Here is a 15774-nt window from a genome sequence, read left to right as displayed (position 1 = left end):
CCTGATGTTTATTTGAAACAGCTGTTTATTTGTGGAAATATGTGCCGATGGCTCTGGCTATCCAAAGGGACGAACGACTATGTTTAATTGATGTTTTACGGTATGCATAGTTTGTAAGCATCTCACTTATGGCTCTTGGGTGTCCCCTTGTGGTCTTGGGTGTGCACACAAGTATGTATGATCAGAATGAAAACATATAAATTCCAAATACTAACCCTTTTCATTAATTGACTCAGGATGCATTATATATCTTAATCATTGAATCAGAGCTCAAAACCTCAAGACACTGAATGTCAGCTATTAAGATCAGATAAATTAGACTGTATACTCTGTGGTAGTATGCCTACTGGTCATTTCCTCACAGCCAACTGATATGGCAGGGACTGTATCTGAATGTTAGTGAACCATATTTGACTGAAAAATATTCCAGTTGATGAGCTCTCCTGAGCAGAGTAGCTGTGTTAGCTTGTTGTCAGCACAGAAGAAATACCACTTCAGCTTAAGCACAGCAGCCTACACTCATTAATCCCCAAGGCCCCTTTTCAAAGTTAATTACATTTCGGTATTGACAATTGCTGGAGGAGTAATGAAATTAACTTATTCATAATAGACCGTATAAAAGAAACACACTTGTATCAAATGTGTCCACATCTTGGGCAGAATGATCTTTCACTGTCTGATGATGGCTCATTACAACAGGGCTATTTTTTTGCTTTGTCGAAATGTACTTTAATTGTTTCCCTGCCAAGCCAATCTTAAAACAAAAAGTGTAGTTCAAAATGATACTCTCTTTGTAAAATGCCATCTGAATGGAACAAAACCTATTAACTCTGCAAGTAAGTTAAGAACAAATTCTTACTTACAATGGCGGCCTACCCCGGCCAAACCCGGACGACACTGGGCCAATTGTGCGCTGCCAATTGGACACCCAATCACAGCCTTATGTGACACAGCCTGGATAGACTAATCTTGTTTTCAAATCCATGAATTCGTATAGCTTCTCAACACCAATACACTGTTCCGATATTCTGTTCCAATATTGAAGTATAAAATAAGTGTTTGTTGATTGATGGAGGGGTTTTGACAAGTTAGTGATCTGTTGAAACCTAGTGATTCATTGTCACCATTGGCAACTATACAATGTCAGTTAAGGCCAGCGTGCATTTTCACGTGAACATAAACGCATCATCATCATACTTCAGTGAGCAATCTGCCTGGGAGAAGTAAACAGCACTGCTTAAAATAGAGGCGATGGGACAGAATGTGTGTGATTTGTGTGTGTTTGATGAGCATCAACTGTTAAATTATTTTCTTCCACAGTGTGAAGAAATATGTTTATTATAGGTTTATTTAGTACATAGTGCCATCGAAATCGACATACAGTGGGGCAAAAAAGTATTTAGTCAGTCACCAATTGTGCAAGTTCTCCCACTTAAAACGATGAGAGAGGCCTGTAAATTTTCATCATAGGTACACTTCAACTATGACAGACAAAATGAGAAAAAATGAGAAAAAAAATCCAGAAAATAACATTGTAGGATTTTTAATGAATTTATTTGCAAATTATGGTGGAAAATAAGTATTTGGTCAATAACAAAAGTTTATCTCAATACGTTGTTATATACGTTTGACAGAGGTCAAACGTTTTCACAAGATTTTCACACACTGTTGCTGGTATTTTGGCCCATTCCTCCATGCAGATCTCCTCTAGAGCAGTGATGTTTTGGGGCTGTTGCTGGGCAACACGGACTTTCAACTCCCTCCAAAGATTTTCTATGGGTTGAGATCTGGAGACTGGCTCGGCCACTCCAGGACCTTGAAATGCTTCTTACGAAGCCACTCTTTCGTGGCCCGGGCGGTGTGTTTGGGATCATTGTCATGCTGAAAGACCCAGCCACGTTTCATCTTCAATGCCCTTGTTGATGGAAGGAGGTTTTCACTCAAAATCTCACGATACATGGCCCCATTCATTCTTTCCTTTACACGGATCAGTCGTCCTGGTCCCTTTGCAGAAAAACAGCCCCAAAGCATGATGTTTCCACCCCCATACTTCACAGTAGGTATGGTGTTCTTTGGATGCAACTCAGCATTCTTTGTCCTCCAAACACGACGAGTTGAGTTTTTACCAAAAAGTTATATTTTGGTTTCATCTGACCATATGACATTCTCCCAATCTTCTTCTGGATCATCCAAATGCTCTCTAGCAAACTTCAGACGGGCCTGGACATGTACTGGCTTAAACAGGGGGACACGTCTGGCACTGCAGGATTTGAGTCCCTGGCGGCGTAGTGTGTTACTGATGGTAGGCTTTGTTACTTTGGTCCCAGCTCTCTGCAGGTCATTCACTAGGTCCCCCCGTGTGGTTCTGGGATTTTTGCTCACCGTTCTTGTGATACTTTTGACCCCATGAGGTGAGATCTTGCGTGGAGCCCCAGATCAAGGGAGATTATCAGTCGTCTTGTATGTCTTCCATTCCCTAATAATTGCTCCCACAGTTGATTTCTTCAAACCAAGCTGCTTACCTATTGCAGATTCAGTCTTCCCAGCCTGGTGCAGGTCTACAATTTTGTTTCTGGTGTCCTTTGACAGCTCTTTGATCTTGGCCATAGTGGAGTTTGGAGTGTGACTATTTGAGGTTGTGGACAGGTGTCTTTTATACTGATAACAAGTTCAAACAGGGGCCATTAATACAGGTAACGAGTGGAGGACAGAGGAGCCTCTTAAAGAATAAGTAACAGGCCTGTGAGAGCCAGAAATCTTGCTTGTTTGTAGGTGACCAAATACTTATTTTCCACCATAATTTGCAAATAAATTCATTAAAAATCCTACAATTTTTTCTCATTTTGTCTGTCATAGTTGAAGTGTACCTATGATGAAAATTACAAGCCTCTCTCATCTTTTTAAGTGGGAGAACTTGCACAATTGGTGGCTGACTAAATACTTTTTTGCCCCACTGTATTTGGTGCAATAGGACCTATTTAGAAGTTCCAAAATCATGATGATGAAAAATCCCAAAGTATAATGTTATTTTATTATTTTTATTGCAACATTGTTTACAGTACAATTACTGCCAGCAATGTATTCAAATATATTGATATACAAGAAAATAAAGACATAAAAGGAAGGGCAAATAGGTTTAAAAGCACTTTAAAAATGATTACATTTATGTTTTTAATTATCAAACTAAAACTGTACCTGCTTTTTACATTATGCAAACTAGATATGCATATTGAATGAAAAGGGTTTACATTTATATACATTATTTATAAATGCTGGCCGAAGTCAATATTTCATTAAAGTTGTTATAAACTCATATACCAATTTCATTAATTCACACAAGGAAATGAGAGTTTGATACTGTATGGAGCAAGTTACCAGACTAGTCAAGGTATCAGATCAGCCACTTTTACAATGTCCCCCCCTGGTGCTAATAAATTATATTTTTAAGGGCTGATACTGTATGTCACAGATTTTTTATTTTTTCATTTAACCAGGCAAGTCAGTTAAGAACAAATTCTTATTTTCAATGACGGCCTAGGAACAGTGGGTTAACTGCCCTTTTCAGGGGCAGAATGACAGATTTTTACCTTGTCAGCTCGGAGATTCGATCTTACAACCTTTCGGTTACTAGTCCAACGTTATAACCACTAGACTACCTGCCGCCCCAGAATAATATACCAGTAACAGTTGTATATGGCATCAGAATAACACAAACATGTTGTTAAAATATCTGCCTTTAAACATTTATCTTTATCTAAATGGAAACAGAATCATCTGTTAAGCTATGACATAAATGAGTAATAGACAGAGAGAGCAGAGCTGAGCTGGCTGATACTGACCAGTCTCTCTATATACTGGAACATGCAGAATGGTCATCATTCTCTGAGGAAGAGTTGATCAATGATTGATTGAGAGAGGACTTTTTTTGCCCTCACAACTAGGTTTGACAGAACAATGATACAATACTTGTGTACAATATTACAGCACTCACTGTATGTAATGTTGAATCTGCAACTTCATCACAAGCAAAACAACAGAGAGAGACAAGGGACAATTCACCTGATCTATCAAACCTGCTCAACACAAGGAGTTGGCAGACAGGGATGTTTAAAAAACTGACCAGAAATAATATGCCACTCATACCTGACAACACTCTAGTCTGAAATTATGAAAGGTTTAGTCAGGCTTTTAAAACTTACATGCTCATTAAATACTGCATAATGATAAGAGATCAACACTTCATTTACACTTATGGTTAATGAATCCCTTGATTGTTTCACAATACAATATAGTGTATAAGTACCACAATTCAAATACAATACATCCATGCTTCATTTCAACAACATGGACACACTCACAATCCTCACAGTACATCCACTGTACACAGTTGTGTTCTTTCCATATTGAAGCAGATGAACAGACATACACCATGTTCACACACCATGTTCACACTTAAATCATTGCAGGACTGCTGAGCACTTATGCAGACACCGAACAGGAGAGAAAGAGCTTCAAGTAGTTGGAGGAAACATCCTTGTACCATGTTAGACCGTAAATACATATATTTTTGTAATGTAACATACACAGGTTGATATAACTTACTTAGGATTTAGACACATGTTCATAGATGGTTATTACGAAGGGTAGTCCGTTAAAATCATATCTATAAAATGTATGAGTATCTTACAAATAAATTGTTTGCATGTCAATTGATTAATTGGCTATCGGAAAAAGTTGTGCTTATCAGCTGACAGTGCTATAACTAACCACCTACTTTGCAGGGATGTTAGAGAGACATTGACACCACATTGTGTTCTCATCATGGCACCATGGCACTAGACTAATCTTTAGTTAGGGAACAAGCTCAAAAACGGGCTTGTCCTGGAAATAACTATATTTACACACGCCATCCTTGATTCTCCACGTAATGAATTGACCCTGTGAGTTTTTAATTTTTTTGTTTTGTTTATCTCTGATTACTCTTAGTAAATGTTCAGAAACAGCATAACAACAAACCTGGGTAGAGAGCCTCCTCTTACACTTAGAACACTGGTCCTAGATCAGTGAGCCATCTCAATATCAAAACATGACGATGAAGAGATATACACCCCCACTGATCCCGGATGAGGTTAACAGTACCCTCCACCTCCAACACCTCGATAACAGACTCTCATACTGAGGAGGCAGCTCATAGCCAGGCTGAGGAGGCAGCTCATAGCCAGGCTGAGGAGGCAGCTCATAGCCAGGCTGAGGAGGCAGCTCATAGCCAGGCATTCCTTCCATTTTAGACATCAGAGCTGCTCCTCGAACCATGAAAAAGCTATTCTGATATAGTTCAGTGCACATATCGAAGAGACACACCAATGTGAAATGCTAGCCTCAATACTGTTGCTGAGGATAGACTGAAAAATCCATACCCAATCTTTCTTTATCAAAAAAATAATGAAAAAAAATATATATATATATATATCTGTATATACAGTACCAGTCAAAAGTTTGGACACACCTACTCATCCCAGGATTTTTCTTTATTTTTACTATTTTCTACATTGTAGAATAATAGTGAAGACATCAAAACTGTGAAATAGCACATATGGAATCATGTAGTAAACAAAAACGTGTTAAAGATATATATTGGAGGTATATTGGAGATTTGAAATTCTTCAAAGTCGCCACCCTTTGCCTTGATGACAGCTTTTCACACTCTTGGCATTCTCTCAATTAACAGGTGTGCCTTGTTAAAAGTTAATTTGTGGAATTTCTTTCCTTCTTAATGCGTTTGAGCCAATCAGTTGTGTTGTGACAAGGTAGGGGAGGTATACAGAAGATAGCACTATTTGGTTAAAGACCAAGTCCATATTATGACAAGAACCGCTCAAAAAAGCTAAGAGAAACGACAGTCCATCATTACTTTAAGACATGAAGGTCAGTCAATGCCGAAAATGTCAAGAATTTTTAAAGTTTCTTCAAGTGCAGTCACAAAAACCAACAAGCGCTATGATGAAACTGTCTCTCATGAGGACCACCACAGGAAAGGAAGACCCAGAGTTACCTCTGCTGCAGCGGATAAGTTCATTAGAGTTAACTGCACCTCAGATTGCAGCCCAAATAAATGCTTCACAGAGTTCAAGTAACAGACACATCTCAAGATCAACTGTTCAGAGGAGACTACGTGAATCAGACCTTCATGGTCGAATTGCTGCAAAAAAAAACACTACTAAAGGACACCAATAAAAAGAAAAACTTGCTTGGGCCAAGAAACACGAGCAATGGACCAGTGGAAATCTGTCTGATATGTCCAAATTTGAGATTTTTGGTTCCAACTGCCGTGTCTTTGTGAGACACTGAGTAGATGAACGCATATGTGGTTCCCACATGAAGCATGGGGACACTATCTGTGATTTATTTAGAATTCAAGGGACACTTAACCAGCATGGCTACCACAGCATTCTGCAGCGATACACCATCACATCTGGTTTGCACTTAGTTTGACTATCATTTTCAACAGGACAACCTTTTCCTTCCCTTTATTTAACTAGGCAAGTCAGTTAAAACCTATTTGGGATAGGGGGCAGTATTTTCACTTCCGGATGAAAAGCGTGACCAACGTAAACTGCCTGCTACTCAGGCCCAGAAGCTATGATATGCATATAATTGGTAGATTTGGATGGAAAACACTCTAAAGTTTCAAACACGGTTACAATTATGTCTGTGAGTATAACATAACTGATTTGACAGGCGAAACCCCGAGGGCAAACCATCCAGGAAAAAAGAAATTGAGGTGACTGTGTTTTCTATTGGTTTTCTATGGGGAACTAGATTTATGAGCCACCTGGTTGCAGTTCCTATGGCTTCCACTAGATGTCAACAGTCTTTAGTAATTGGGTGATATTTTTCCTTAGAGAAATCAAGAAGTAGCCCTTTCCTTTTCTGTGTGTCAAGCCAAGTGTACTCTTTTGTTTGTTGCGTGCTCCACATTGATTTTATCCGCTATTGAACACAGTATATTCCATCTTAAATTTTATCAATTATTTACGTTTTAGTATACCTAAAGTTGGATTACGAAAGTTGTTTAATGTTTGGACCAAGTTTACAGGTAACTTATTAGATAATTTGTAGTCATGTTGTGCGAGTTGGAACCAGTGTATTTCTGAATCAAACGTGCCAAATAAATTGACATTTTGGGGATATGAAAACGGAGTTTATCGAACAAAAGGACCATTTGTGATGTTTCTGAGACATATTGGAGTGCCGACAGAAGAAGATCTTCAAAGGTAAGGCATGAATTATATCGTTATTTCTGAATTTCGTGTCGCACATGCTTGGTTGAAATATGATTTCACGTGTTTGTATGATGTTTCCTCAGATAATTGCATGGTTTGCTTTCGCCGTAAAGCCTTTTTGAAATCTGTCATGGTGGCTGGATTAACAAGAAGTTAAGCTTTAATTTGGTGTAATACACTTGTGATTTTATGAAAGTTAAATATTTCTAATAATTTATTCTGAATTTCGCGCTCTGCAATTTTCCGCTAACGGAACGTCTAGCCGTAACAGGTTTTAAGACCAAATCCTTATTTTCAATGATGGCCTAGGAACAGTGGGTTAACTGCCTTGTTCAGGGTGAGAGCGACAGATTTTTACCTTGTCAGCTCAGGGATTCGATCGTGCAACCTTTCGGTTACAAGTCCAACTCTCTAACCATTAGGCTACCTGCCACCCGATGACCCACCACACCTCCAGTGCTGCATCAGATGATCTGACCTCCACAATCACCTGACCTCAAACCAATTGAGATGGTTTGGGATGAGTTGGTGAAGAGTGAAGGAAAAGTAGCCAACAAGTGCTCAGCATATGTTGGAACTCCTGTTGGAAAAGCATTCCAGGTGAAGCTGGTTGAGAGAATGTGCAAAGCTGTCATCAAGGCAAAGGGTGGCTACTTTGAAGAATCTCAAATATATTTTGATTTGTTTAACACGTTTTCGTCTACTACATGATTCCATTTGTGTTATTTCATCGTTTTGTTGTCTTCACTATTATTCTACAATGTAGAAAATAGTAAAAATGAAGTAAAACCCTTGAATGAGTAGGTGTGTCCAAACTTTTGACTGATACTGTATATATATCATACTGTATTGTAATGGTAGAGTCATAAGACTGCACACACTGTACAGTTGCATATCAGTTGCATGGTTCCATCCTCTGATATCTGTGAGGAATGAAGCCGAGCATGTAGATTAAGGATGGCATCTGGCCACCGGGGTGACAACACCAGCATGGGTCACTGGACGTTGCCACAGTAACCACCGCTCTGCCTCTGTCCAATAGCTTTTAATGCCACATTCCCTCAGCTATTGTACCGAATATTGCCATGACCTAACTACATCAATAACTTAACACAGTATACTTGGCCTACAAATATGAAAGAACTGCCCAGCCTCCAACGATCTGTTGTGTCTTCTTCTCCCCTACTGAAAGCTATGTGGTTATCTAGACTAGAGTGCGGCAGTTAGATTCTTGCTGTGATTGACAGATTACACGTTTATAGGGTAATAGATTATGGGTCTGGTCTGGAGGGCAGGGCTGGAATGGGAGGTGGTGGCAGATTCAGCAAGCCAGCATGACTTTCCATTTCTTTCTAATGCACTATCGTCTTCCCCAGGAAAGTATGTTGGCCTTTCCCTCTATACACAGTTTGGCTGGGGCTACAATTCCATGGACCTTAAGTGAGAAGCAGTCCAACGGGGAGCAGAAACCTCCAGAAGATTGAATTCCCCATCTCTAGACACTATGGCCCACTCATTCTGGAGGAAGAGATAGTGCATCTTCTACTAAATATGATCCATGACAACACAGAGAAAATACAATACAGGTCTAGATTTACAATATAAAAACAGAAGACTTATAGAAGGAGCCTAATGACCGCTGCTGGCTTTGCTACTCCCCGACGTCCAATCAATGAGGATAAAGCTGAGGCTCATTACCATAAACAGGAAGCCTATTCCAGCGAAGCAGGCAGCCTGCGAGAGAGAGGGAGGCAGAGGAGAGGGAGAGTGAGAGAGAGGTAATGCGCACAGTTGATTAGTTTCAGCCTTCATGCACTCAAAGTGATTAAACCACCATTATTGTAGTCTGGGTCCTGTGTACCAATTTCTTTACGTGAATTATGATATTAGTGTGGCATGACATTAAAACTGCATTACTCACTCAGCACATATTTCAAATGAATACTGAATGGATGAGTGAATACATTTAATCTGCATCATCTATTTTTAGCACTTCAAACATTGTTTCAGCACATAATCTTCAGGCACTCTCTCTGTAGATATTCTAATCCAATTGAAAGCTCAGAGTCAAATTCCGGTAGCACTTTTTAATAACTCCACATAATAAAGCATTTATAATGGATTAGTAAATAGTTTATTTATAATTTATTAATCTTTACTCCGATCATTAATATAGGTCCTTATAAACCATTTACTAATCATTAGTTACGTATTTTTATGAGTGGCCTCGTCTGAAATGTGTGCTATTTATACTTTATAAATGTTTTGAGTGACCAGTGGAATTTCTCACAAAAAGATGGACATGACATTGGTAGATGTTTCAGCAGAACCCGATGCTCCAAAATAGCCCAGAACAAATCAATGGTCAAAGAATAAACACACAACACAGGATGTTAAAGGAAACATGTTGAACATTTAATTAAAAAAAACTGTTGTGAAACACCTGTTGCAAGGGCTTAAGGAAGAGTTCTAATGTGAACGTTTTGCTAATGTTGTCAACCTGGAGAACACAAACTAATCATTAAACATGGAGATGTAGTTATACACAACAGCTGTCCAGACCGGCCATTTTTTCTCGAGTGGATTTTTATTCCTTTATTCCTACTACTGAAATGTGATCTAGGTGGAGATTTTACATGTCTGATTTGGCAGGTAGAAATGTTACATGTATAACATTTAAACACTTCCTGTGCTTCAGTCTTTTAACCGCAGACTATTTTGGGCCTCTGAAGGTTGTAACTCTTTAAACGTAAAGGCAAAATCATTTATTCAGATATTTATTTATTTCCTTACCTCATAAGCAGTCTGCTCTTAATCTCTCGTGGACAGATTCTGCTTGTAAACCGAAGAATCGTTCGAGACGGGATGGAATGCGTAGGATAAAGAGCAGCAGTAGTTCGGATATTTGGGTTTTCGCCACTGGATTATATGGACATCTGATTCACAAACACATTTTACCGTCTCTACCGGTCGCACCACTCAAAAGCTAGCAATAGAGCATTGCAAACGTGGACATTTCACACCTCTCCATGTGCTACATTCAACACCATGACCCTGGCGTTGAGCTGAGGGCAACTGTAAATTCAAATCACTATTCACCTCTGTAAAGGATGTCACGCTGCTTAGTACCACTTACTCCTGATTTTGGCGCATACCGAGCTCGAACCAGGAACCTCTGCTTTACAAACACACGTGACCCTCCTCTCTCAAGCGTCTCTACCGGTCACACCACTCAAAACACACCAATTGAGCAGCACAAACAAGGACACTTAAGGCTATGGAGTAAATGTCACACTTCTCCATGTGCCACACAAGGGTTGAGACTTTGCAAACCGGAACTCCCAATTTCTACACACGTATGGACCCAGAATTTAATCACGCAGGCGCAGCTGAGCAAATGATGCAATATTTTATTTCTGGGTTAACTGAGATAGAGTACCACAGTATGAGTCGTTACACACCCATAAAACCTAGCTGTCTTTTAGAAACATTTAAAAAAAATAATGGCTGTGATTCGTGTAGGCTTACCCTGGCATGACGTTTTGATAACCATGTAATTATCTCTTGGACAAGGTGACTTGTTCAATATATTTGCCTGTATTTGCTCCCAAAAATTAAATGCTAATTAGCTGCTAATGTGGCTATCATAAAGAACTACAAATGCCATGATAAGAACTAAGAACTATTATGACCCCTCTATGGAAAGGCCTCACAGGCCTCACAAGACTCGTCTGAAGGTCCCCCGGTACCAGCTGAAAAAATTGATATATGGAAGTAAATATGGAGACTGTTTACTACCAAAAATAAGGGGTTAAATAACTCAGATGTAGTGGAGACACTTCAAAACAAACTTCCTTTACATTTTTTGGGGGGGACTATCTGTTCCATGTAGTGAGTCTGTTATTCAATGCATTTGGATGGGCTAATAGCAGTAAGGCCCAAAACATTTTTTCATCAAATTATTTATCTTTTTTATTTTAGTGGGATACTACAAGGGGTCTTACATTCTAAATGAAATAGCAAAATTAATCTTTGTATGATCTTCTTAAAACAATTACATATGTTAGCAAGAAGAATCCACAACCCCCCCCCATCTTAGACCATGGTGGTCAGTGCCGTTTAACATGAGGGAGGCCGATTGTTTTTCATGAGCATGGCCTTATTTCTATTATGGCATAATGGATGACTCTCATTCATATTCCATTCACCCAGTTCAATGTAACAGCGATAGGTTTAGGCTACTACATGATACTTGGGACAACTTCAGGGATGAACTTGAGGACTATGCGCTGGTGACCGGTCTACATGAGAAACCCAACGAGGTACAAGCGGCAACTCTGAGGAGTTTAATGGGCAGCGAATGCAGGCATATCTACCGGCACAATCTCACCCTCACAAAACGGCAACAGTGTGATGCAAAGGCTATATTGGATGCATTGGATAATTCCTTCAATCACGCCAGAAACGTAATTTATGAGTGGTTCGTTTACAAGCTGCAAACAGGAAGAGGGTGAGTCAGTACACAACTTTGTAACCCGTTTGAGAGAAAAATCCGGCACATGTGAAAACAGGGGATTGAAAGATGAATTGTTTTGTGGCAAAATAGTACTGGGAATTGCAAATGAGAGAGAGAGAGGCTTAACATTAGTAACTGCCATTGAAATGTGCCGCACTGCTGAAGTCACTGACATGAGAATGAGAGCAATGGAAATCGAAACCCCACGCTCCATCGTTGATACTGTTCACGCTGTTGCTAGGCAGACATTCAGACTAAACCAATCGAGGCAGAGTAATTCACCACGAACGGTGAACACAGAGCCACGTATCATGTAAATACTGTGGGAATACACACACACGTGGCAAAGAGCACTGCCCTGCCTACGGAAAACCATGCAGAGCTTGTGGAACAAATAATCACTTTGCAAAAGTGTGTCTCAAAAGAAAAAGAAGGGTGAGTGAGGGCAAGATTCACTGTGTTGATGATGTCACTCAATGTTCAGAGCTGAACAGTGAAAGTGACATTTACATGCATGACAAAATCAATCTGGCACCGGACACACATATTTTGCCCAGCGATACTAGACTAAAGCTGTACTCAGGAGAGCTAATGAGCTCTATAGGCACCTTTGGGACCGAATGTGTTATTCGGGGACGCAAACACAAGCAGGAGTTTGAGATTGTGAAAACCAGTCAACATCCTCTCCTCTCAGGCTCTACATGCGAACGCCTGGGACTGATGCAGTTCACTGTACCAAATGACCTGCACATTGTGGATCATGTCCAGCATGGACCCCTGTCCAAAGAACAACTACTTAGCAGATATGATGATGTATTCAACATGCCCGTTGAATCTGTGCCTGGGGAGGTACACTTTGAAGTGGATGAGAGCATCACTCCAGTCCAGTGTGCTCCTCGCAATGTGCTCATTGCAATGAAAGTGGCTGTGAAGGCCCAGCTGGACAAGTATGAGGCCGATGGCCACATGACATCTGTGACTGAACCAACTGAATGGATCAGCAATATGGTCATAGTGCAAAAAATTGAGAAGCTGAGGGTCAGCATCAACCCAAAGCATCTGAACCAAGCACTGAAACGATCCCACTACATCATGCCGACACTAGAGGATGTCCTCTACAAACTTCCCAAGGCCAGGATTTTACCTTGGTGGATGCCCGAGATGCAAGCTGGACAAAGAAAGCAGCTTCATGACTACCTTCTGGGCCCCCTGGGGTCGGAAACGCTGGCTCAAGCTCCCGTTTGGTGTTTCATTGGCGCCTGAGGTATACCAAAGCAAGCAGCACGAGTTACTGGCTGGGCTCAAGGGCATTGAACCCATTGCCGATGATGTCCTGATCGTAGGCTGTGGTGACACAGACGAAGAAGCAGAACGCGACCACGATGTGAAGCTCCTGGCACTGATGGAGCGCTGCCGATCAGTTAAGCTTTGTCTTGGCCTGAAGAAGCAGCAGTTCAAGGTGAAAGACGTCCACTTCCATGGCCACATTCTCTCGGCAAAAGGCCTGAAACCGAACCCAGACAGGTCCGAGCAATCTTCGACATGCCAAACCTGTCTGATGCAAAAAAAAGAGTACAGCGTCTCATCGGTTTTGCAAACTATCTTGCAAAGTTCATGCCACACCTATCAGCAGTCTGTGAGCCTCTGCGCCGGTTGCTGGACAAAGACACACCATGGCACTGGCTACCCAAGCACGAGGCCGCAGTGCAGGAGATGATATCTCTGGCTTCATCCATGCCAGTGTTGCGCTACTACGACGTCACGAAGCCTGTTACAATCCAGAGTGACTGCAGCCAATGGGGACTTGGATGCTGCCTTATGCAGAAAAGCCAGCCCATTGCTTTTGCCTCGAGAGCGCCCACGTCATCTGCCCCCCCCCGCCTCGCAGGTTTCCGTCGTGTCCTCTCCTCCTAACCACGCTGCTTGGTCCTTTGGTGGTGGGTAGTTCTGTCACGGCCGTTGAAAGAAGTGGACCAAAGTGCAACGTGGTGAGCGTACAATTTACTTTTATTTTAAAATGTCGCCAACAAAAACAAAAATTCAAGAAACAACTGTGACGCTTACAGGGCTTTAGTGCCACAAACAAAGTGAACTACCCACACTGAAGGAGGGAAAAAGGGCTACCTAAGTATGATTCCCAATCAGAGACAACGATAGACAGCTTTCCCTGATTGAGAACCATTCCCGAACAAAACATAGAAATAAAGAAACATAGAAAACAAATCATAGAATGCCCACCCCACATCACACCCTGACCTAACCAAATAGAGAAATAAAACGGCTTTCTAAGGGCAGGGCATGACAGTTAAGGAGTCTAGTTGATAGGTAATCGACTAGCCTGACTGTTCCCCGGGATTTGTACAATGCATGAACAAGGCTATTGAACTTGACATTGGTGTCTGTCTTTATTCAACATATCATACTGAAACACGGTCTACGCACTCCACACTGCCCTTTCCCACCTGGACAAAAGGAACACCTACAGTATGTGAGAATGCGGTTCATTGACTACAGCTCAGCATTCAACACCATTGTGCCCTCAAAGCTCATCACTAAGCTAAGGACCCTGGAACTAAACACCTCCCTCTGCAACTGGATCCTGGACTTCCTGACGGAGCACCCCCAGGTGGTAAGGGTAGGCAACAACACGTCTGCCACACTGATCCTCAACACTGGGACCTGTCAGGGGTGTGTACTTAGTCCTCTCCTGTACTCCCTGTTCACCCACGACTGCGTGGCCAAACACGACTCCAACACCATCAAATTTGCTGGAGACACAACAGTATTAGGCCTGATCACCGACAACGATGAGACAGCCTATAGGGAAAAGGTCAGAGAACTGCAGTGTGGTGCCAGGACAACAACCTCTCCCTCAATGTGAGCAAGACAAAGGAGCTGATCGTGGACTACAGGAAAAGGTGGGCCGAACAGGCCCCCATTAACATCAATGGGGCTGTAGTGGAGCGGGTCGAGAGTTTCAAGTTCCTTGGTGTCCACATCACCAACGAACTATCAAGGTCCAAACACATCAAGACAGTCGTGAAGAGGGCACGACAATCCCTTTTCCCCCTCAGGAGACTGAAAAGATTTGGCATGGGTCCCCAAATCCTCAAAAATTTCTACAGCTGCACCATCGATAGCATTCTGACCGGTTGCATCACTGGCTTGTATGGCAACAGCTCAGCATCTGACCGTAAGGCGCTACAGAGGGTAGTGCGTACAGCCTACTACATCACTGGGGCCAAGCTTCCTGCAATCCAGGACCTATATAATAGGCAGTGTCAGAGGAAAGCCCATAAAATTGTCAGAGACTCCAGTCACCCAACACCCCCCCCCCCCCCTCCATTTGTTTTATACACTGCTGCTACTCAGTGTTTATTATCTATGCACAGTCACTTCACCCCTACCTACATGTACAAATTACCACAACTAACCTGTACCCCCGCACACTGACTCGGTACCGGTACCCTGTGTATATAGCCTCGTTATTGTTATGTTATTGTGTTACCATTTATTACTTTTTATTTTTTACATTAGTTCATTTGGTAAATATTTTCTTAACTCTTCTTGAATTGCACTGTTGGTTTAGGGCTTGTAAGTAAGCATTTCACGGTAAGGTCTACACTTGTTGTATTCAGCACGTGACAAATAATGTTTTGATTTGAAGTAAGTGAAACTGAAAGTGAAAAAATGACAAACTCTCTCTCTATTTCTCTCTTGTTTCTCCTTCATTTTGGAAGAAATTAATTTGTTCAAAACTGTTCAACTATTGTCTTTCTCTCTTTGAGCCAACTATTCACCACATTTTACACTGCAGTGCTAGCTAGCTGTAGCTTATGATCTCAGTTACTCGATTAATTCTCTGATTCTTTGATTGGGTGGAGAACATGTCATTCACGCTGCAAGAGCTCTGATAGGCTGGAGGACGTCCTTCGGATGTTGTCATAATTACTGTGTAAGTCTTTGGAAGGACCT

The 15774-nt window shown here is 41.3% G+C and overlaps 1 protein-coding gene across 2 annotated transcripts in view; it reads right to left on the bottom strand.

Moving 5' to 3' along the window:
* Window positions 1–3029: 3029 nt before the first annotated feature.
* The window catches only part of LOC115143140 (sodium-coupled neutral amino acid transporter 3-like), a 68245-nt gene continuing 55500 nt past the window's right edge, over window positions 3030–15774 (bottom strand). For both annotated transcript variants that reach the window (XM_029683249.2, XM_029683251.2), the window contains one exon: window positions 3030–9017. In XM_029683249.2, coding sequence (XP_029539109.1) covers window positions 8913–9017 — 105 coding nt within the window. In that variant the 3' untranslated portion in view covers window positions 3030–8912. The remainder of the gene's footprint in view (window positions 9018–15774) is intronic.

Source organism: Oncorhynchus nerka, linkage group LG15, assembly GCF_034236695.1.
Source record: "Oncorhynchus nerka isolate Pitt River linkage group LG15, Oner_Uvic_2.0, whole genome shotgun sequence".
Taxonomy (NCBI): Eukaryota; Metazoa; Chordata; class Actinopteri; order Salmoniformes; family Salmonidae; genus Oncorhynchus; species Oncorhynchus nerka.
Note: the sequence above shows the minus strand (reverse complement) of the source record. Positions and strands in the feature narration are given on the sequence as shown.